Consider the following 25471-nt stretch of genomic DNA (forward strand, 5'->3'; position numbering starts at 1 on the left):
ATCTCCCCTGGAATTAAATGAGTTTTGCTTTGCTACTGACTGGGCGGCTTGATGATAAACATAGCACACAAAGCAGATACTTACTGGTAACATCTTGGTTTGGTTTGAACATTAACATATGCATAGGACTGTGAAACTGCCCCCTCAAAAAAAAAAACCTGAATACATGACGCCCTTGGCTGAGACAATGAGAGAAAAGTCACCTTCCAGCTCTGGTTTTAGGCAGCATTGTAGACCATAGCCGGGATCCTTGTTCTTCATAAAGCCTTGGAGGCTTTTGTCTATCCAGCACTGGGACACTGGGCTGTGCTGGATCCCTGCGCTCTGTGTTAAAGAAGCAGGGCTTTGATATAAAAAGGTCGGACGGCGGAGTCAATGCAGATTATTTCCCAGTTGAGGTTTTGTGAGGGCAGAGTTCTGCTTTCTGAGTCCTCTTCTGTCTCCTTGTACTGTGTGTCCTCTCTCAGCAGGCTTGGGTTGGGCTGTAGAAACTCTCTGGCTGTGATGATGAGAATGACTGTTTTCTGTCCTCCGTCTTAAAGCTGAGAGCCGGAGGTCTGAGTATATGTCTGCTTTTGTTTGTTTTCCCTTTTTTTATCTCACAGATTCTCAGTTAGCACTAATTTTATATGAGTTTTGGGAGTATTCAAACTAAACTGATTGGCCCATGAAGAGTGCTACAAAGACAAGAGCATGGAAGTGGTATGATTGGCATAGCCAGCATCGTTTTTATTTGTAAATCATTTACACGTATTGACAGTACATTTTGGTCCTCGAGCTGGTAGCCGAATTAACTGGACCAAAACAAATTTGGCTTTCATGGTCTGCCTCTCTCTCTCTCTCTCTCTCTCTCTCTGCTGTTTGCTAATCTTTTCCGTGTTTTGTTTTGAACACTAACTGCTCTGGATTTTTGTCCCTGTCTTATTTTTTTTTCCTCACTTTCTCACGCTGCCCCTGTCATTTAATTGCTCTGTGTCTTCTCTTTTCTCTCTGTGGTTTTCTGCCTGGAGCTCTGATTCTTCACATCTCATTCTTCCTTTTCTGCCTCATTATCTGTTTCCTTCCGCCACATTCTTTCTGTGTCATCCATCTCTCTCTCTTTGTCCTTTTTCATTTGCTCTCTTAATCCATCTTCTCCCCTGTGCCAGTATTGCTAGCGGTCTGTCCAGACGTTGTGATGTGTAGCGTGGAGCAGAGATGGTTCGGCACTAGTAGAATGCATCTGCCAATATGACAAGTTAATTCATTCGGTTTTACTTTGGGAAAGTGATGGATAACATTAAAAATGACAGAAGATGATAACTTCTGATGTTTCTTTGTTGATTCTTTAGATTAATACACAAACCCAGCTTCCTAGTTGTAATTCTGAGTCAGAGATATCTACAACATCTCCATGTGGTCAAAAAGAACTACAAAAAGTCTACCCTTACTGTTCCCCCATTAATGCAAAGGAGAAGCTCTTCTATCTGAGCTCTTCACCTGTCTTTAAGGGTGAGCCTAGACATCCTGAAGGAAACTCATGTCAGCCGCTTGTATCAGCAATCTAATTCTTTTGGTCACTACCCAAAGCTCATGACCACAGGTGACAGTTGAAATAATGAGTGACTAGTAAAAAGAGAGTTTTAACTGATGTAGTGCTCAGCTTCATTGTAACAGTCCAGTACAACATCCACAGTGCTGTAATTGTATTACACAGTAATGATTATGATTCAGCATATTAAAAAGGATTGTACGGTTTCACTTGTTGTCAAAATGCTAAACAGCTAATTTAGGCATAATTTCCATTTTTTCTCAGGGGAGCTACATTGCTAGCAGTGGGATCTTTAAATAAAAATGTTCCCAAACTTAAGTATTTGAGGTTTTCCTGTTTTTTCCATTTTGCCAGCATGGCATGAATGCAGCATGTGTGTAAGGTCAGAACCTTCATCAACAATGTTAAAGCAGAATTCATTTATTTATTTTTTGCCACTTGGGGGCAGAGAATCAAACTGTAAACACAACACTGACATATTATCACCTTATGAAGTTGCATGACAGATGTAAGTGCAATATTCACTCTCCTTTTAGCTCTGTTATCTAGAGACAAATATGCTAAATGCTCCACTATGTTCACCAGCTAGTTTGTCCGTCTGCTGTTTGCAGATAGGTGTTGCAGGCGTGCTTTGTTTTCTTGAGAGGTTTTTCTCTGAACATAACAGCCTGTTGCTGCTGGAGGTTGATGCTATGACTGAACCAAAACAGTAAACTTGTGGGCTGTTAATATAAAAATACTGGTCGGTGCAGCTTTAAAAATTTCATGAGGAATATCTCTTTCCACAGATAATGTCCCTGTTCATTGAAACCTTTATCTTCCAGAGAAACAGTTTTTTTTTTTTTCCCCAAACATGAATGTGAAAACTGACATTTTGTTTTCTAAAAGGGTAGTCACTGCAAGAGACCCCTTTCACATTGCACATAATTAGATTCACTGTTAATATAAAAATATTGATGAGTGGAGATGCTCAGCAGGTAGGACAGGTTTATTAATCTCAGGGTTGGCAGTTCGATCCTCAGCTCCTCTTGTCCACATGCTGAAATGTCCTTGAGCCACACAATGAACCCAAAATAGCTCCCGATGGTTAGGCCGGTGCCTTGCATTGCTGGCTTGCTGCCATTGGTGTGTGAGTGTGTGTATGTGGATGGATAGCTGAGAGGCATATTGTAAAGCACTTTGGATATATAAATGCAGTCCATTTAGTTTATGTTGGAAAATCAAGTCTGATTTTGCTAGGTTTTTTTTTTTTTTAAATTGGTGATGCATTCAAATTTAGTATAGCATTAACATTAAGGCTTAATAAGCCTCAGATTTGATGAAACTTTAGGAGACCCTGGAGGGTGAACATTTTCACTCAGTGAGTTAACACAGTGCTGTGGGAAACCCAGGGGAGAGACAGTGAGAGAGAGAGAGAGAGAGAGAGAGAGAGAGAGAGGAGGGCATGAATACAAAGAGAGGTAAAAACGAGGGTTATCTGAGTTAGTCTCTGCATCCTTAGGGCACAGAGGACTGGCACAGCTGAGGTCCTCCTCAAGGCTCGGTAGATAGACTACCAAAGTCATGCTTAATTTATCTCAACAGGAAAAACAAAGCCAAAGGAAAAAGCCCCAGACATGCCAAGTCCCAGTGCACACTGACTTAAACTAACCTCAGGCGCACTGGTGCACCCTAAGAGCCTTAATGTTTACACATAAAGGTCTGTTTTTCGTTTCCTGCTGTAGTGTTATCACAGTCCTCTGAGTACAATGAACTATTGTATTGATGTGATTTCTATTGATCCGCCTGTGGGTGTGGAACAAGGGTTTCAAACCCCCACATCCTCCATAACCAGTCTTCCACTGATTAAGCATGAAGTCAATGCATTCAAATAGCTGATAGGCACCAAGACTGGAAGCATATGTGAGATGTGTTTGGCCCATCTGTTCACATGCTTAGGTGTGCTTTTTTTGGTATAAGAAAAGAAATGCTTGTGTAGTTTTTTTTTCCCCCCACATTCTGCTAGTAGCAGTAAAATACATTCTCAATCCTTCAAATGCATCCACACACTGAAGCGTTGGACGCATTCCAGACTTTGAGATTAGCAGGCTAAACACTCCTTACTCTAGACAAGTGTGTATACGAATATGGAGAGAGCTGTACTTAATGCACGACTCTGGCATTCAAGTAGTTCATGGACATCATTTCCAGTAATGGCGCATTCAGGAGAGATTAGAGTACCCTAAAAATGCATCCATACACCAGCCAAGCAAAAATGGTCCACAATATTTCATGTTTCCTACACTTAGCTTTAGCACCCTTTAAAAGACCATACAGGCTGCTCAGCAGATATGTTATGTTTGAAAAAACAAACTGTAAATTATTCATATAGATTAATAGAAGCCAAAACACCTACCTCAGTGCCCTGGAGTGCTGGAAGGATCTCACAGATGGAATTAAATGTGACATCGCCTGAGGCCTGAGCAAACTTAGAGGCGACACATGCGTAGGTGAGAGCTGGTGGATATAGCTGAGCTAACATGAAGGATGTATCACTTCAGAGACCCGCTCTGATCTCTGCTTATCTGGCACAGATATCTGTAAGACAAGAGGATGAGTTCCGTAATCATAAGTAAGTAAGCATGCTGGAGAGTGTTTCCATTAAAATCACTTTCGCTGTTGGCAAACGCACCAAATAAGTGTGTTGGATTTAAGGGCTGCAGACACATGCGGAAGCTTTGGCTGCAGATACGTACACATACGATTCAGAATCAATTCTTGATTGAAAACTGATTCTTGATTGAATGACTAGAAAGGGGGACATTATTTTCAGTCTCTCTCTCCAGTATACTGTGTGCCAACCATTCACTGGTGTCCTTAATCCACTGAAATACAATATGAAACATAACATAAAAGATAAATGGTCTGCAGCTTTTTCATATTTTAAAAAGTTAACGGTATTAACTGCCTGTATGGGAATCATAAACTTAGGGAGAGGCGGAGTGCTCTGCTGTGTTATTAACGCCTCTCTGCTGTACCGTTAGATCCGGGGAAACGTATCGCTGTCCAAGACACTGAGTTTGTTGGTCAGCCAGCAGACTAATGTCTGCTCTGCTAACGTTAGTCTCTGTGACGGCGTAAAAGGTATTCACAATATACTTCATGTTTGTCTCACAAAAGTAATTATTTAGTCAATAAATCAAAAATGCTTGCAACCACTGCCTTTTTTGAAGATGAACTGCAAGATAACTCTGGCGTGTGCACATTGTAGACTGTCTGGGTGCTGCACTGCCCTCGCAGTTGAGTTCCACCTTTTTCGTTATGTCAACATCACATGCCGGAATTTTCAAAGGCAGGGAAAACCATGACGTAGGTGTTTGTGTTGTGTATGTATTTGTATTTGTCAAAATGTTGTTTTTTTAAGCAAATATGTGTAAAGCAGCATTAATTTAGCTTTTTGGCCAATTGAGGGCAAAACAAGCTGTAAACACAACTTTGACATAATATCACCTCATAAAGTTGTTCCAGGAAACGTGTTAGCAAACGGTTGCCTATTTACACACCCAGCACACAGAGCAACATTAACAATTTAAAGAAATAATAATTTAGGGTTGTGCTTGTGTTTACCTGATGAATGTAAGTCTAACATTCCCTCTTTTTGGCTCTGTTTTGGTCTCCACCAACTTCTGAGAAAAATCTGGCCATTTAGCTGCTAAATGCTCCACTATGTTCACCAGCTAGTTGTTGACTTTGTCTGTCTGCTGTTTGGTGCTGAGCATGAAGTATACAGTAGGTTTATCAAAGTTTTACACTGGAAACAGCTGCCTACTGCTGCTGGAAGTGAAGTTAATGAGACCAGGAACCAAAACAATAACATCATGGGCCATAAAATCAAAACCATGTGCTGAAAGATGCTGAAACTCTCCGCAGAGCTGAAGTGATAATTTTATGTGTGTTCATCACTACAAACAACCCCTTTCACATTACATGATCCATTGATAATATAAACATATTTATTAGTGCAACTTTAATATTAGACTTAATATTATCAAATACAAACATTTAGCTAAAATAGACTAATGTCACAGTTTAACATCCCTCTATACTGCACACAAAACTAAAGAAATGGATCCACGGGCACAAAGGAATATACTAAAATGAAAGCACATTGTAAATCTTTTTACAGTCTAGTCCAATCTCACACTCAGCCTGCCACATCCAGCTTTCTCTATTCAGTCCAAAGAACCTGTAAATCTGTTTTATGTACCTTGAAGGCATCATTATGTAAGCAGCCCTCTGAGACTATAGGTAGCCTGCTGTATAGAGCTCAGCTCCCTGATCTGGCATTCAGTTTCACTTCTCCTCCCAGCACTGCTCTGACTGCAGGCACTTTGACCTCCCTGCTCCTACACATACAATATCCTCCTCTGCTTCTATGCACGCTGCTACCGCCTCTCCTCATCTGGTGCTCCTTTTCTGTGTTTTTACAGTCAGTGGCATGGTTATCAAGAGGCAAAAATTCAGTCACTCAGTCTGGACAGATGGAGCTTCATAAGCTTTATTATAGTGCACTGCAAGAATACAGTATCATCTGCCAATTCAATGTGTGAAGATTTATGAGAAATATGTATGTGTATATATGTAAAAAAAAAAAAAAAGTATATAGATTAAAATAAGATTACTGTGAAATCTCAAATTAAAGGCCAAATCTTGAATAATGTAGGAGCTTGTTTGCTCTGACAAACAGCTCAGACAGTGACCAACTGTTGAAAATGATGATCAGGATGCTGCACGGTGGAGTAAAGGTGAGGGGAGATGTTTACTCTCTCTAGTGAAGAACGTAAATACTAACTTTGTACATGATAACAATCCATCTTGTTTGGGTGAATGAAAGACACATTCAATTTCAACATCCTTACCAAAGATCAATTCAATATCAAGTGTTAATGTTTTGCTGAGTCACCAAACCTTTCGAAACAATTTATAAAGAGAAATGCTAAAGCTAAATGCTTGAAATGCTGTCAAATAGTTATTTGTAATTTTATTGATGCTGTTATATATTCTAGGAACCATGCACCAAAACCTGCCTTCAGACATGAACTGGTGTCATAGGAAATCCTGTTTGTCACATTTACTCCCTCATTTATAGTGTTCATGTGCACTCTGTTTGTATTTCTGACATTATACCTGAAGGTAGAAAAATGTTAATTTGATAAGTTGACTGGGACCATCAGGCACCTGAAGGCAGCATGATGCTCATTTGTTATGTCTGCAGTTTATGCACAATAAAACTCTGTATGCTCAGCAAATGGAAGTTTGTGGCGGCACAAGGAGAAAGATGGACTCATGCTGAAGTTATGACCCTGCTGCACAAGTGCGCACACACGCACTAACCACCAGCATTATTCTAAAATTACTAAAGATGTATTTTTAAATTGAGATGTCATGTGTGAATGCATGCACATTGGATGATGAGCATCTCTGTGCTCTAGGCGCTCTGCCTCCCACACACAGACTTTCCATACTGGTCTGCTCCCAGGTTCATTTGTCCACCTCTGTCCTCTGGCTCAACAACCTTGAGCCTGTAAATGCTGAAAAAGAGAAAGGACATTTCACTGTGAAAAGTTTTTCATACAGGCTTTTTAGAAAGAATTTCCAAGGAATGCTGTAGCCTGAAACTAGAGTAACTGGGGACAGTTTTGCAGTTGTTTTTTAAATAATTAATTTTACATTAGCAGTGGGTGAAATTGCCATGTGTAATGTGAAAGGGGTCTTGTGTTGTGACAAACTCACCAAGAATTTTGCCCCGACTCTACACTTCCCTTCAGCTCAAGGAAGCGTTTTAGGTTGTTTTGGTTTTCCAACCTGCAACTTTACTATTTTGGTTCAGTGTCATCGTCCTCATTAACCTCATTGGAACAGAGCCTTTAAAAGTAGACTAGCGTTTAAATATTATGGAGACCAAATGAGAAATCTCTTAATGAAATTTTGTAATGTAATAGAGTGAACAGACAAAATGGAAATACCCATTTCACAAGAAAGTTGTTGCCAAAGTGTTAATGTTTGCCAGTGCTGGTGTGACATTTCCTACACTTCCTGGCAGATTTTCTAATCCTAATTAACATTTCCTTGGCAGTGATGACCAACATAACCTCTCTGCGTGATCACCCACATCCCATGATGCAGCACTCTCCTCATTCTCCTGTGCGGAATGACATTGCTTCTGTCAACAAGGCATTAGCAGTTACTCAGTGATGTGCAGCACATTTTGACCAACCAGATATGATGGAATACTTACGGGGAGATATTGAAATGACTCTGAATGTCTTTTCCATCTCCACATTGAGAAGTGAAACACCCAGATGATCACTCAAAATCATTATCTTGGTAGCAGTTAGCACTGACCTTGCTTTCTATGAGACGAGTCATCGCCAAAAATAGCAGCCAGACTATTACAGAGCCAGTGTTGCTGAAAGGAGTCATATGCTGCCATTAGTCTGGAGGCTTTAGGCTAGTGCAGCAGAGGTGGCAGCCTAAAGGTTAATGAAGCAGGTAAGGTAAGATAAGATCAGATCAAACTTTAATGATGCCTGTGGGGACATTGTGTAGAGAGAGAGCAGCATTCCCAGAGGCACTGCAACAACACATCGATCCGCCGTGCTCAAAGCTGATTGTCCTGCTGGGGATAGATGCGTCTAATCTGATAGGAATAGGTCGCACTTGTTTGTGCAGCTCACCCACCATCTGTGAATTGAACCCCAGTCTTCTGTGTGATTGGCAGGCGCAGTGCTGATGTGGAGGGAGATGTTTTTGTCTGCTTCTAAAACTACTATCAAGATGCACTAGATCAAGGCACATAACTCCAGTGGACCAGGGACTGACACTGGGCGGTGTGTGGTCAGCAGTAAAGGCTCCCACTGATGAATTTGTGTAACTGTATAAGTAAGCAGTAAAAACGTGAAGCTAGCTGCTGCTGTAAAAGGCACATTTCTTTCTCTATAACATTATATGTATGAACCTCCTAATTGTTTTTTTTAGTTGCATTAATTTTAGTTTATTTTAAGCAATATGTAGCTACAGCTGTATACCTTACTGTAATTATTAAGACACTTCTATCAGTTCTGCCTTTCTGTTAGCTTAGTCTACTGAAACAGTCCGCCGCCATTCCAGTAACTCTGTGCAACTCTAATCCTCGTTGTAAAGAAAAGTAGCTAGATAACATTGGACAAAGTGAAATTTTGACCTGACTGATCCAAATGTAGGGCAAACATGAATGCTTGTACCAAATTTGTACCAATCCATCAAGTATATGATAGATCAACAACTGAACTTTGACCTTCTGGTGGTACTAAATGAAAAGTCAGGGGATCACCAAAATCACTGAGATTCATCCTCTGGGGACATTAATCTCTTGACCAGTGATGGACCAATTGAGCAACAGCCAGACATAGCCATCCCTAGAGCCATACCGCTAATGTTGCTAATAAAAAGAATTTTGTTCTAAGGCTCTCATTAATGACTAAGATGTGATGACTGACTTACCATCACACATTGAAATCAAGCTCCTATTACTTTTTGTACTGGTATCACTGAATCTCTCTGCCGGTTATCCAGAAAGATAAACACCTCCATATAAGTCCCTCTCAGCACCACGATGTGATGTTGAAACTCTTTGCTTAAATTAAGTGTGAAAGTGAAAACAGTATGAAACAAATATATGTTAATTACATATAAGCAAACAAACAACATATATGCAAAAAAACATAAAAACTTACAGGTAGTGCCTCTTAAGAGCAATGAACATTCCCTTCATTTAACACCTGGCACTACAAAACGGCCACAACAGGAAGTTACATCAGTCTGTTGTTATTATACGAAATGGCCAGCAGGAGGTGCTAAATTAACAAAAAACATGCAGCACTAAAACACAATGTTATTTCATAGTCACGCTAGCGGCAATGTCAGTTTGTCTGTCAGTCAGTCCACCACTTTGATCCAGACTCAAATAATCCAAAATTGGATGAATTGCCAGGAAATTTGGTACATACGTGCATGGTCCCTAGAGGATAAAGCAGCATTACAGGGCTGACTTTGGTTATCCCTTGACCTTTCATCAAGCACCACCAGCAGATTGACAGTTTTGGCTCTGGGTGAAATTTCTTGACAGCTATTGGAAGAATTGCCATCACATTTTGAACAGATATTCAGATATATGTCCCTAGTGGATGAATCCTAATTTAAGCATGACAGTTCATTCTTGACCTTTGAAAAAGTTGATTGACAAATCTGTAAAACTAATGACATTCACATCAGCCTCAGCTGTACATTAGTGTTTAGTGCTAATTAGCAATTGTTAGCACGCTGACATGCTAAATTATGATGGAGAACATGGTAAAGATTACACTTGCTAAACATCAGCATGTTAACATTGTGAGCATGTTAGCATGCTGACGTTAGCACTTCAACTTCTTAAAATTGTCAAAAAATGCTGGCGAGCAAATGTTACTTTGCAACCTCAGTATACCTCAGCTGGTAGTCCTTAAATGTGTCTTGCTTTGATGTTGAAAGCACCATATGTTGCACACACCTGGCTGATGTTCAGAGAGATACATGGTCATCATTTTAGTGATTGTGATTACATTTTGCATACATGCTGTAATGTGTGTATTTTTTCAGGATTGAGGACACTCTGAACATAAAAACTAGTTCATTCACAGTGGTTAGAGAATCTCATACTTTTCAGCATGTAGTGGCAGAGAGCAGAGCCACCACCCCAGAAGATCACATTATGTTTGTGATTTCACACATTAAAATCAGCAAAGACCAGTTGTGTCACACTTCACCAGCTGGCATATTTTCCAAATTTTGCAGAAACTGACTCAGATTCTACACAACTGTCCACAAGAAATGTAGAGGTCTGCAAGCCTCTAGGGTCCTGAAAGGTCCCGACAGGTCCTGACACGTTGAATGGATTCGGGCTGGGCTCAGGCCATTTTTTTTTAATAGACTCAAGTTGGACTTGGAAAGAAACATCTACTGAGGGAAGCATGCACTGCTAACATCAGTTTGCAGATAGCTAATTAGCTGGTCAGCAGTAGCACATTAAACAGCACATACCTGCAAATACTATTGACTTCCTTACAGTAATAAAAAGTGATAAAAAGTGTCTATGTCAGAAGGACTGATGCAGAACTGCACACTCAGCAGGATTGTAATACTGTGGCAATGGGATGGTTTTGTTACCGTGGCAGCATGAAGAGGCAGGTGCTCACCGTGGCAGCAGGGGGGGCTGGGAGGTGATGAATTGCTCTCCTGGGAAACAGCAAGGTCAGGAGTGAATTACCAGATACTGGGTTCCTTTTGACTCTGAACCTGAGTTTGATTGCCCCCCATTCACATCCACAGACCTGACAGCTTTTATAGGTCTATTTCTTTGGCAAGTGAGACAGTTGTTTCTTTCAATGTACATAGGGGCTTGTGAGTATGGTCAAGGTAGATTATGCTTGCTACAGTAGTCGCTGTTACTGTGGGCATACACCAATTACATGCCCACCACCCACACTGTCATTTAGCTTTTTTTTTTTTTTTAATAGAAACAAAACCCATTTAGTTCATTTCTGTGTATTTGCTCCGTCCACGTACGCAGCAGAGTTGCAGCACAGACTAGCAGTGTCCATGGTGGAATCAGATTTCACTTATCATATGATGATAGGGATGCCACGATGAGGGAATTCTCCCACCAACTAATAAACTAATAAAGAAAAACTACGGTATGGGCAGTGGGCAGGGAATGTTATCGGTGTTTGTCCCAACACCATGTAACACCCGTAACATCGACGACTACGGCAAGCCTATATGACGAGAGTAAGGAGTGAAAGAAGGCTCTAGAGTTGACCTTATATTAATTATTGTTAACACTGTGCTACATTACAGCGAAATACAAAACTCCCTCAGAGTGAGACGTCTGTCCTCCCTCCTGCTCTCTGCTGTAAACACATGTAGCTGTTAGCGAGCAGCTGCTCTCATGTCTCCCCGGGTCTCTGTGCTTGTTTTGCTCGGCAGAAACTCTCCTGCTCTCTGTCTGCTCAGCCTGCTCTCGATCTGTCTCTCTACGGATGACAGGCTGGTTGCTCCGGTTCTGGTTCTAAGTGGCGGTTGTCCTCTGGCTCGTCCCCATGTCTGTGTGCACCGCAGCCCGGCAGTACACGGAGGAGGATCTGCTGGTGACCCTGAGCAGCAGCAGCAGCCTGAAGCTGCTGTCAGTAACTCTTAAGTAAGGGGAAGATCTAAAGATCTAATGTTGAAGACCAAAGTAAGCGCTCTGCTGATATTGAGCATCATCAACAAATATCTTATCTTGTAAAATGTCCATTGTAACCAGTAACACCGGTGTTATGAGTTTATTAACCAGTGGGAAAATTTCCACACTATGGCATCCCTAAGATACACTTGAAAAAGTTTGAACATTTCATGATTCATTGATTTTAAGGAATCAAAAGTGGCCCATTGGCAGGGAAGTTGAAAAAGGATCAACTTCATGCAAATGTCATCTGACATACAGGAGCAACAACCCACAGAGAACCAGTCATACTCATTTTGATTCCCTTGTAAAGCAGAAGTTGTTTCCTACCCCACTCAACTATGTAAAAGCACTTCAAACAAAATGGAGGACAGCTCCCCAATTCTCTACAATAAAACTTTAACAAGCCACCGGGACTTGAATAAGGACAACGATGCATGGAAACACATCGCCCAGATACGCACATTTTTCAGACACCAAATGGAGAAAAACTAGAACCACATGGGCATCTACTGTCCACATTCAGTTTTTGGACTATGACCTGCCCTTTAGACCGGTTCCAATTCAGAACTGGGTTTTGGGGGGCATCCATAGTTAGGATTACTACTTCCTTAAGGCTAGGGGGCCTCTGTTGTCATGGTTACAATAATAGCTATGTGGTTAAGGTTAGGGGATGACTTTGGTCATGTTTTATTTAAAAACAGTGTTGATTGGAATGTGATGATTGGTTGGAAACTGGGAAATGAACAGTGATCTCCTTTGCCAAAGTCTGAGGTTTTGTTGATCCATCCATCAACCCTGACCTCAGCTGATTTCCCTCTTTGCTTCCATCATCATTACTACAGCCATGAGAGAGTGCTTGAACATAAACATATGTACCTCCTGGAACAACTGACTCTGTCTTTTTTCTTTGGAGGACTGTGTCATTTTGAAAGTAAAACAAAAAATTGAGGGAAGTCAAAAAACAGAATTTCTTTTATTTTCCTAAAATTTGACAGCACCCATGAAGTCTGTATGTTAAGAGCAACATGACACACTTTACAGCATGTTTATATTTTAACAAATAAAATTAGCAGACGTGCTAATATTAATCAACTGGTTTCCATAAAACTGCTATAGAGAGTGTAAGTGTGTGAAAAATGATGTGTTTTAGTGTAACTATCCATATAAAGATTTTGTAATGATGCAGTTAAACTTAGTGGTTTAATTTGGGTGTATTATTGCTTTTATCCCCTAATGTTGTATTGTATTGTAGAGTGACTGAAGTTCGTTTCCACGTCTTTCTTCTCTCACCTGTCTTCTTCTCTCTCATTTCTTCCTCCCTCTCAGTCACAAACCTCCGTCCTCCACTGTTGTGCAATCTTGTACCAGCACACAGTGTTTTGTATTTACTCCTCTTTCCTTCATTACTGCTTCATTATCTGTCCCTGTTGTCCTCTGCTCTGTTCTCCTCCTCTTCCTCCCTCCCTTCATCCTCTGTATATTGTTTGACAAAATTTAATGGGCTTTTAAATTGTAAGTCAATTTACTGCAGCTGCTATTATATTGCTTTTTTTTTCCAATTCCCTTTGTGTCTTTGTGTGTGTGTGTGTGTGTGTGTGTGTGTGATGCAATTACAGTTTATTGGTGATTCCTACCACTCCTGCAACTGCTAATTTAGCTGTAGTTTTCAATCTCATTTCTTCATGCTAACAATAACCTGAACAGTGTGAGGTTGAAAGACATTATTACTGTGAATAAAAAATAAAATAATAAAATAAAAAGTATCTTAAAGTAAAAATACCCCACTACATGTAGTACAGGTAAAAGGTCCTTATTGATGAAAAACCACAATAAATACTCATCAGCTAAATGGCCACTTTCATAGCGTTATATATTATAGGATTATTGTCATAATTATGTGTGAGCAGCATTGTTATTGTGGTTTGTTAAGGTGATGCTAATTTAATACTTTTACTACTGTTAAACCTCCATAATCTTCAATTTATAAAGACATTTCTGTCTTTAAATGAGTGGAAAAAATCCGTCAGTGCAGTAAGATTATTTCAACCTGTTTTGTGTTTAAATAAACTGATTTAAAAGCACTAGAATGATGCTCTTGGAACAAGTTGATTTACACTGAGCACAGGTTGAAATATTCTCACTACAACAGCAGACTTTTTAGTAAAATAACTCAATGACTCAATTACTCGATAAGACGGATATATTTTCCGTCTGGTGTGAAAAATAATCTGCAAAATAGCTTTGCTAAGTTTTTTAAATGTACTTTGTTACATTCAACTACTGCTTATTTGCATGTTGTGTCTTCATGGACAGCCTTGATGCTTCCAGACAGTGAAGATGTTTTTCTTCTTTTCTAAATTCAACCCAAAGAGAAAAGAGCAGTAGATACAATAGAGGAAGAGACAGAGGCTGAATGTTTCTTTCTGTCCAAAGGGCAGTGAGGTGCAGTGAGGTCAGCAGCCGGGCAGCCACTGGCTCTTCTAAAAGCCTCATTTATCTTTAATGAATCTTGATGATAGCTGAATCATTTCAGAGCAGAAAGGTACCACCAGTGTGCCTCATACTCTATACAATGTAACACCAATGACTTGCTGATAACCAGTGCATGGTTCAGTCAAGGCTCAACATGTGCGCACACACAATTTTTGCTTTTTAAGTTAAAAATTGAACTCAGAAGTGGCGCAGAAGACAACTTAGCATACGACATATTCAATACCAAAACCAAATGAATGAGAGCATATGACTGACCTTGGTACTGAAACAGACATGGTGGCTCACGCTATTCTGCAGTAATGTGACCTGATGTAAATAACAGGGCCAACTGATCCAAAATTCTTGACTTTGTACTACATTATACATTGTAAATAACTTTAATACAAAGTCATGAGGCTGTGATATGTAGCACAGTGCATCTGCCTTACACAGAACTACTCTCCAGAAACTGAAAACATGATTGCTGTTAGTCTTTGGAGCTGTTTCCAGACAAACTAAAGTGACTAAACTCTTCATAAAGAAGGAACATGTCACCCAGTGCAGCTGTGTGGTTCACTGATGTGTTTTTAATGGTTTTTGGACAACAACAGAGGTCTACAGTAAAAATTCTGTGGATGGATGGGTCAATAAAGCATCTGACTTTAAGATGGGAGACCACTGTTTACTTCCTGTTTCTTACTGTGAGACAACTTTTTTTTTTAAAAACCATGACCCCTAACCTTGACCATGTGGTTGGGGGGGGGGGGGGACAAAACTTTGCTTTCCATATATTCTGTAACACACTTACAGCAAGGAACTTTTGCCCATGTAAACATACCTGCATACCTACCTGGACTTACATTAATCAGGTGGCTAGAAATGAGATTTCAAATGAATGTTAATATGAAACTTTTGATTATAGCTGCTTTAAAGTGTATTCAGACAAACACAGAGGAAATTTTGTGTTGATGTCTTAATGATTAACCAAATAATAAAGATCAGCAGATTAAATGATAAAGAAAATAATAGTACCAGCTCTAAAATGAAGCCTCAAGAAAGCTATATAATGTTTTAATATGTATGATTTAAATTGGTGGCCTCATCCAGCAGTAAGCTTTCACCAGAGTGTACTTGCTATTCACCAGAGTGTAGTCAATAGGCATTACAGGAACTAACGTAAATCTACCTACACTCAAAGCAACAAATAGTCCAGCATCACCTGATAACCACACACAGAGCTGGCAGACCAGCAGCATTAACCGTACATAGAGATTAGCAGGCACCAAAAGACAAGCAGTAGCTATCAAACCAGTGATGCAGAAACAACAGCGCAAGACCCCATTAAATTTTCTCTTAGAGCCATGCTGTAACCTTAGTCCAATAATTGAGAGTTCAGTCTGTGTGTTTTATCCTGTGGGACACCTCCAACAACATCCAGTAAGTTACTTCAGCAAGTGATGGAAAGTCCCTCTCCTGTAACTTGTCTTAAACTCCTGGATGTCTTGCGTACTTCAGTGAAACTTGGTGCAAGCACGTTGGTTTGGGGCTGAATTAGTAGCCATGTTTAGTGGTTCACCAGGGAAAACAGCGTGGGACATGGGACATGCACTTACAAAAGTCCATTTCTTCCCCCTCCCTGAAATCATTTGAGCTGGAAACTTGTCCAGTTTTAGCTGGTTGGGCATATTACCACCAAGGTCATCTGGGACTACTGATTGTTGAGGGGATGCCCTGGTCCAATTTAGCAGCAGGAGTGACCGCTCTGTTGTTGAAGCTGTTAGCTGTTAACTAATTCAACCTGCCAACTTATTTCAAAACTTTTTGTTTCTGATAAGTTCTGATATAAGTTGGAGTGTGACTTTCACATGAACAAACAGAGACACAATCCACACACAGTTGCTGCGTAGTTAGCTGCTGCTAGCTAGCTACAGCTAACATACAGGCAGTAAATCAGTCGCCAGGGGCAAATAAATATGGACTGTAAAAACACTCCGAGGGTCAGATACAACAAGGCGAAAACTTGTTTCACGTTCTGTCTGAGCACGCCCTTACACTACATGGCCAACTGAATGTCCACCCACCTGTGTTGCTCCATCTCATTAAAATCCACCATGGGCATTAATATGAGGCTGTTACAGCTTTGTTATTGGCATGATTTCAAATTATAGAACTGTTAGCCAATCTCAGTCTTCATTTGTTTTGGACTGGTGTCAGATACAGTAAACCAGACGGAGGATATAGGATGTGCCCTTAAAAAAGAGATACTATGTGTTAATTTTGGGTTTTTCATCTTACAATGATCAGCTACTAACTCCTGGAAACCACAGTTTAGTAGCTTTTTGTTTAAAGCTACTAAACATATCCCTACTGCTTTCATTTCTACTATCCTCCCTCTTACTTTTCATCTTTCCTTTCCCTCTATCTCTCAACCATCCAGTATTTGAAGTAACTGGGTCTCAGCAGACAGACTAGCTGTAAGGAGTGCTAAGTGAAGTTAAAGAGAGGGGGCTGAGGAGAGGCTGGGAGGGAGGGATGAAGATACAAAGTGCTAATTGCTCCCTTCTCACAGCTTCAAAGATGAAACTGATGCCAAACAGTTTGGAGTTGCTGTAATTCCAGAGGGGGTCTGCTCACATGAAAGCATCAGAAAATGATGTTGTTACGCCAGGCGTGGCATTAGTGTAACCTTGAAGTGCTGTGTCGACAGTAAACTTAAATGGATACATGTGCATTTTGAATAACGGTCGGCTGTTTTCCTTGATCACACATTTGCCCCTCTGTTCAACCAAAAAAAGCTTGATAGTATTTTTTTTTTACCGGCCAGTGAATTGTGTGTGCTCAGAGTAAATTTCTAACGTAAAAATGTGAACTTAAAATGTCAAAACCTGAAAAAAAAAAGTTCAGACACTATTGAGCAAAGATGAGAAGTAGAAAGAGGGGATTGGAAAAGGATGACATATGATGATTTAGTACTGCTGTGTTATTGAAAATGTTATTCATATTTATTCATCCTTTCATAGGGTGAGTCACTGTTACATTCCATCAGCACACAACAGTAGTGGCAAAACAGAATTATTTATCAGGAAATGATACCTCTTATTAATTGAAGAATGCTCTGAAAATTTCAAAATCCTTCTTCCAGCCTCCTTGTTTCAAAAGGAATAGTCTTATTTATTTTTTATGCCTATCATATATACATACATTCATCTTTAAGGCTGTTATGTGATTTGCCTTGCATATTTACCCTACACGAAAAACTTCAAGCCAAAAAGTCACATGGAACTGGCTTAATCCTAGTGCTGAGTAAAAATGATTGTGTTTCATTTCTGTGCTTATTTTGTTGCTTTGTGGTGTCTTCTAAGACATCACAGACCAGAATGCAGTGTTTTCAGAAAGGGTGGAAAGAGTCACAGCTTCTCTCAGGAGTGTTCAGCTTAATTTTGGGAAAGTAACCAACTGAAGCAGAAGTAGAGAGGATGTTAAGGGAACACCAGTGAAGTAACTGAGGACCATTTCATCATCACAGATGTGCTGACAGTGTAAGGGCCTTTTTTTGAACCCAGTTTGTTTTCTCTGGTCTGAATCAGTGAATGAGTTGGTAAACTGTTTTTTGAGTTGCTAAAGATTTCCTCTTAGTTTGGGTTCTTTTCACACAAAAAATTCAAGTGAATCAAAAAGCATCACTAAAAGCCACATGAGAATGTTCACTGGGTGGGAGTGAGAATGTTAACGCACGAAGAAGGTCATCTGGCCGAATATCAAGAAGGCAACATACTTGGTTGTTAGTCCAGATCAGACCTTGATTCATTCTCCGGCTAGCTGCTTGCAACTGTTGATTTCAGTCATCCACATCCCAGCATGCAGAGCGCACCTGGCTACAGGAGCTATTTAGCTCAAACTTGCAGCCTTGTAGTTGGGTCACATCAAGGTTGGATTACGTTCCCACAACAAACAAACCGCTCCAGAATTTGACCACTTCTTCTAAATATGTCTCAGTTGTTTTGGTCCACACCCGAGTAAGATTGCTGTGTTCAGACTAAACAACACAGGTTTATAACCCCCCCTAAGAAGCTGTGTTTGTCTTTAACAGCTGGAAGTTATAGTGAAGTCAAACCTGTAGGTTTCCTTTAAAGTCCTGAAGATTTCAGAAATGGATGATTTGGCAACAATTGTGGTTACTGGTGGTAACAGCAAGTACGTTTTAAAGGAAAACTAGGGATTGTAGTTTAGTCTGCACTGCAGAATGTTGCACCAACTTCGTGTAAACTCAAAGTTATAATATCACCTCATCTGAGCATGTGTAAGCTTCATTTCACAAGGGATTCATTTCCTGTGCATCTCTTGTGTGTGCATATGCATTTGAATTCCGCACAAGAAACAATGGCGTTTCCAGGCAATAAAAGTGATTTAAGGGTGACCATGAAGTGACACAGCATGGACACGTATGATCAAACCCTCTCAGCAACCAGCTCTGTCCATCAATAATCATGTCTGGTCATTGTGTCCTTGAGTGAGCCTCTGAACTGCTCCCTGATCATTTTTGATAAAGGCATCAGCTGAACACCATGACTGTGATTACACAAGATAGAAAAATCATTTTTATGGATCAGTGTCCAGGTGTGAATGGGCAGGGGTGTCACTGAAAGAGTCTGCTCCGTTGACCTACCCTGTATCAATCCTAATTTAGAAAGGCAAAATCTATGAACTGTTGTGTTCAGATTTCCTTTTTGAGCATGTAGGTTGGAAAGTATTTGTATTCCACACTTGTTCAGTAAAGATCAGCCTGAACTTCTCATTCTGTCTCCCGCTCCCGCCCTCGAGACTGAACTAAGCTCTTGTAAACAACTGAGAGACTAAAGGAGAGAGAAAGAGAGGGGATGGCTGGATGAGTTTTGCATATGAATTCATGTCAATATGCTGTTCTGTGTACTAAAAGCTATTCGGCTTATGACATGAAAAAAATCCACAACCAATCACGTTGTAGTATTCAGACCCTTTACTTACTTCTATTACAAGTCCTGCATTTCAAATCATATTTAAGTAAAAGGAAAAGGCTATTATCAGTGAAATTTAATATATAATATTGATAATATTTTTATTATAATTTTAAAGTAAAAGTACTGGTTTTGCAGAAAATCAGCCTATATATTTATATGTATATGAATAAATAAAATATATACAGTATAGTATATATTTTAATAGACAACATTAATAATAATAATTAATTAACATTAATACTGATTTGCTGTTGTAGGTGGTCAAGGAGGCACTATTGAACTACTTCATATACAGTTACAGGTTCCCAACCTAAGGGTCGGGCCCCTCCAAAGGGTCACCAGATAAATCTGACAGGTTGTGAGATGATTAATGTAAATTTTAATATCAAAAGGAAGTAAAGCAGTGTCCCCCACTGAATTGTAGTGAAGTAGAAGTATCAAGTAATATAAAATGGAAATACTTAATAATGTGCAAGTACTTCAAAATTTGTAAATGTACTTATTCACTCTCCACCACTGGTTTTGAAATGGTTAGCTGGGTGGCTGGTGGTGATATTATGGATTAAACTTACAATTCCCTCCATTATGTGGCAAAAGCAAAGTTTTAAAAGTTGCTTAAATAACAAATTCTTGAGTAAAATGTATCAAGTGCGGTCTACTCTACTTCACCTCACTCTCTCCATCTCTCTTAGCTTCCGTCACATCAACTCACTGTTTCTGACTGATGTAAAAGTAGGATTTGATATTAAATTTCTTTGATCCTAACTCTGTGCGTGTGTGTGTGTGTGTGTGTGTGTGTGTGTGTGTGTGTGTGTGTGTGTGTGTGTGTATTACAGATCTATCGGCGTTGCTGGCTGGTGTTCAAGAAGTCATCCAGTAAAGGACCTCGTCGTCTCGAGAAATATCCTGATGAGAAGTCTGCTTACATCAGAGCCTGTCCTAAGGTGAATGCGTGTGTGTGTGTGTGTGTGCACGCGACAGGTATACTCTTTTTTTTTTTTCTGCAGCAGAAAACCAAACATAAAGAGTTGACAGACACAAACACACAGGGATGAAAGCAGTCAGCCTTCACATTAAAGTCAAATCTTCTGCTTCAGAGCTCTGCATGAACCAACATTCCTTCTTGTTCTCTTTTTCTTCTCTCTCTTTCTCTCAGATCTTATTCATCTTTCACTCTTCATCATCATCACCTCTCCTTCACCTGACCTTTTTTGTCTACTTTCACACTCCTTCACTTAGCATCTGTCAACACACCAGCGGACTTTAGGTGAAGTTGTAGAATGTCTTTGCTTTGTGTACTCTACTTTCACTGTGAAGGTGTAACTGAAGGTTTCACTATTATACAAAACAATCAGTGTTATTCCACAAATCAATAAACTTCACAAAATGATATTCTTGGCTCAACAGGGACTGTGTGTGCATCTCCACCTGCCACTTTGCTACAAAGTGCAAAGGTCTGGGTTAAGGTGAATATAGATCAGTGGTGGTGTGGTGATTAATAAATACACTCTCAGCCAGTCACATCACTGGTGTTATAGCTCTGAAACAGCTGAGCCAATCACAGTTAAGCATGAGTTAAGTCAAGCTTCTCCATTAGATCATATTGTTGTCTGGAAGGTGCAGAGTGAACACACATCACAAATCTGAAGCCAAACAGATAATTAGTACAATGACTGGGGTGTTCCACTCAAGTTTCCTAATCTGTTAATATCGGGTATCTGCTGATACAGAGTCAAATCCGATAGTTATTGACATAGCAGCAGAGGACTGCTGACTTTGGCAAACATTTTTCAGGAGTTACTTAATCCAAATACTGAAGGTCCTGGTTCAAAACAATTAAACTCATCAACTTAAAGGACAGGTTCACAATTTTTCAAGTGTGTCTTAAAACAACAGTCAGGTGTCCATATGAATAGTGAAAGAGGTTTTCCTTACTGTAATCATTCCTCCTGTTCATACTGGCTATCAAAAGATCCCCTTCAAATGTGATTTCAATGTAAGTGATGGAGGCCAAAATCCACAGTGTGTCCACACAGTCATTTAAAAGTTGATGTGAAGCTTATATGAGGCTTTATCAGTCTGAGTTAATCATATCAAGTGGATATTTGACACATTTACAGTCTTTTTAACATCAAATTCCCTCTTTGTGTTTCCTCAGACAGTGTTTCCCCGTTGAGCTGCAGTGGAAGTATAGTACCAAAAAGAGGGACTTTGGCACTAAAAAGACTGTAACGTTGAAAGATATCTACTTGATTTGACTCATTTGGACACTGAAGCTTCATATTAGCTTCAGATAAACTTTTAAATACATTTTTGCACAGAAGGAGGACTGTGGATTTTGTCCTCCATCACTTCCATTGTAAGTACATTATGAAGGAATCTTCTAATGGTCAGTATGAACAGGAGGAATGATTACAGCAAGAAAAACATGTTTCAATGTTCATTTCGGCTCCTGACTGTTTTTTTAAGACAGACTTGAAAAATTGTGAAAGCTTCCTTTAAATTACTGATCTGATATAAATGAAAGTTTAACTGGAGAATGGGAAAAAAATGTTGTGATCCTCTAGAGAGAAAACCTATCACTCTGTTGGAGTCGGAGTGACTGATTACAAGCACACAAACCTGGCAACAACCAAGTTCCATTTTGGTACTGGTATTTATGCGTATTTATTTCCTATGTTTTGGTAATCAGTGTTGGTCAGTTATCTTGGTAACACTGTAATTTCCATGTTTTTATGGATGAATGAACTGAACCTCAACCGTCGATACCAGAAAATAACTCCTCCCACTCTGCAACTCTATGGTTTACAGTTTCCCAAAGAGCTGTTGAAGGATGTGATAGTTTAGAGAAAGTATGATAGAGTGCATATTTAGGTGTGTATTCAGGAGAACTGTCATTTACTCCTCTCCAAAGTAACAGCAAATCTCACAGGATGATCAGCGTATCGCCCTAATCAACCTCAATTCAAAGACCTCCAGTTTATTAGTGACATTGTTTTTTTTCTCACAAGCTGACTTTACTGTGGTCTCATCCCTTTAATCAAACAATAACAAAAAGGTTGATCACATATAATGTACCAATACAAGATATTTTCATTGACTGTTTTACTTTTGACCTATTGTCTAGGTGACAGAGATTAGCAACGTTAAGAATGTCACACGGTTGCCGCGGGATACCAAGCGACAGGCTGTGGCCATTGTGTTTACGGATGACACCTCACGCACCTTTACCTGTGAATCAGGTAATGTATGGACACACACACAAACATGTTCAGTTTTCAGATGGCATGGGGTGATAAACAGCACCAACCATGTTTGACCATGCCTACTACTGTGGATACAGTCATGTCACACCAGACCCAGGAGACAAACTGTAGTCCACACACACTCTGCTTGATTTTCAGTTCATTAAAGGTTGGTTTTCTGCACTTTGGAGATTCAACATGGTGGATAATGTATGTGAAGTAGTGGATTCACATTGTGAAAAACAGTTTGTGAGTACAATAGATGAGAAGATCAATTCCACACTCATTTCAGAGGGTGGTGTTCTTCTTCTCATCTCACTCCTGCGAGGAAAACACTTTGTCTTTAATGCATTAACACTGTACAGTCCTACTGAAACTCTTTTTATACTGAGAATAGTGTGTCAGTTTTTGGCTGAGAGAGCAAGACTATATATACTATATCTAGGCATGGCTTAAAATATTAGTACCCTTCCACCTTTAAAAAAAAAAAAAAAAAAAATTCTCTGTATTAAGTTGAAACTGACAAGTATATGGTATCCATCCTTCTTTATTTAAAATTGAATATAACTGAAACTTTGATTTTGATTTACAACTTAACATATTATTTAATACAATAAAACAAATGAAAATGGCATGGCCAAAAATATTGGTACCCTTAACTTAATATTTTGTAGCTCAGCCTTTGGAGGCAATAACTGCAGTCAATCACTTTCTGTAACTCTGATTAAGGTTTCTACACTTCTCCACTGGTAGTTCGGCCCTCTCTTCTTGAGCGAACTGCTCCAATTCTCTCAGGTTTGATGGGTGCCGTCTCCCAACTACAAATTTCAGCTCTTTCCACAGATGTTCAATAAGATTCAGAACAGGACTCATAGCAGGCCACTTCAGAACAGTCCAATGTTTTCTTCTCATCTACTCTTGGGTGCTTTTTGATGTATGTTTGGGGTCATTATCCTGCTGGAAGACCCATGTCCTGCAACTAAGACACAGCTTTCTGACGCTGGGCTGTACGTTTTACTCCAAAATGCCAAAATGCAAAATTGATACTCCTCTGATTTCATTGTGCCCTGCACAGATTCAAGGCACCCAGTGCCCGAGGCAGTAAAGCAACCCCAAAATGTCACTGAGCCTCCTCCATTTCGTTTCACGGTAGGCATGGTGTTCTTTTCTTTGAAGGCTTAATTTTCTCTTCTGTAAACATAGGGTTGGTGTTATTTACCAAAAAGCTCTAATTTTGTCTGTCCAAAACACATTCTCCCAGAAGGACTGTGGCTTGACAACATGCATTTTGGCAAAGTCCAGTCTGGCTTTTTTCTGTCTCCCTCTTAGAAGAGGGGTCTTCCTGGGTCTTCTACCATGGAGCCCATTTTCATTCAGACGGCGATGGATGGTGCGACTTGATTGACTATTGTACCTTGAACTTGAAGATCAGCTTGGATCTGTATTGAAGTTTTCCTTGGTTCTTTCTCGACCATTCGATTCAATCCTTCTGTTCAATCTCGGGCCAGTTTTCCTCTTGGGACCACGTCCAGAGATGTTGGTTACAGTTCTATGGGCCTTTAACTTCTTAACAATATTGTCAACAGTGGTCACAGGAACATCAAGCTCTTTGGAGATGGTCTTTTAACCTTTACGTTGACCATGCTTTGGAATGACCTTTTTTCTAATGTCTTCAGACCACTCTCTAGCTTTCCTCCTGTTTTTCATGTTCAGTGTGATGCACACAGTGGCAAGAAACAGCAGAGTGAGTAATTTTCTCCTTTTAAACTGAGCTGCATGAGTGATTATAAGATTGAAAACATCTGTGATACTAATTTAAACACAATAGTCTGCTTAAAATATCACTACAAATCAGTTATTTCTTCTAAAGGGTACCAATGATTTTGTCCAGGCTATTTTAGAATGTCTTTGTAGAATAAACATGAATTCAGTTATTTTTACAACTTTTTTTGTTTGTTCCTTTGTTTGCACATTGCTGTGTTTCTTGCATTACAGCCACTTGCAGATTATTGGAATAGTGTGAAACTACAAAACAGAATTTAAGGGATCAGACCTAATTGTGTCCCGCAGGTGGTGTGGGCTATAGTACATTCCTCTGTAATCTTAATATAGTTTTGAGGAATTCTGCATGCATGATTTCCACTGGATGTTATTCTCAATTTAACAATTCTTACTGCTGGAGGGAGTTTACCATATTTGTCTCTCTGTCCAGAGCTGGAAGCAGAGGACTGGTTCAAGACACTGTCAATCGAGTGTCTGGGCACACGGCTTAATGACATCAGTATGGGAGAGCCGGACCTCCTGGCAGCGGGGGTGCAGTGTGAACACACAGGTAATTCACAGCTCCAGCTTCAAGCTCAGTTTGGCACTCCCTCAAACATAATTGACAGTGCTGGTGAGTGGGAAGCCAGTGAGGGATCGCAGCTTGCACCACGTATAACAGAGGAGACACCTGTCTGTCTCAACAGTGGAGCTAGCAGTGACTGCAGTGAATAGGGAAATAGATAGGAAAATAAGAGGCAAACATGCAATAAAATATGTGTTTTTAACTCAATTTGTTTCAAAAGTTGACTTGCTTGAAACAATTTCTGGAATCTAGGGCCATTTTATCTCATTTTTCATTTTTACGTATTTGCTTACTCACATATCATCTCTCTACTAAAGGAAGGAATCTCTGTATGTACGTACTCCAGCATGTCAGATAGACCAGAGACGAGGTGTGACACAAGTCAAAGAAAAGTGCTCTAAAAAGAGAAAAGTAGACAGCGAAAACAGCTTTTGATGCCATGTCTAGACAGAAAGCATTGCATTAGCAGCACATTTAGCAGGTCAGCAACAAGTGACTACACAGGAGGCGTTCAGGTACATTGTTGAATGTAGGTCACCGGCACTTTGGAAGCACCCAGAGCCCAATACACAATGACTGTAGTTACGCATGAAACAT

The 25471-nt window shown here is 39.9% G+C and overlaps 1 protein-coding gene across 1 annotated transcript in view; it reads left to right on the plus strand.

Annotated features, from left to right (window-relative positions):
• dok4 (docking protein 4) overlaps positions 1-25471 on the plus strand; it is a 76698-nt gene that overhangs the window by 40676 nt on the left and 10551 nt on the right. Inside the window, exons 3-5 of the mRNA XM_044352335.1 lie at positions 20119-20226; positions 22410-22524; positions 24740-24859. Of these exons, the coding sequence (XP_044208270.1) occupies positions 20119-20226; positions 22410-22524; positions 24740-24859 (343 nt within the window). The remainder of the gene's footprint in view (positions 1-20118; positions 20227-22409; positions 22525-24739; positions 24860-25471) is intronic.

This window comes from Thunnus albacares, chromosome 1 (assembly GCF_914725855.1).
Source record: "Thunnus albacares chromosome 1, fThuAlb1.1, whole genome shotgun sequence".
NCBI classification, from domain to species: Eukaryota; Metazoa; Chordata; class Actinopteri; order Scombriformes; family Scombridae; genus Thunnus; species Thunnus albacares.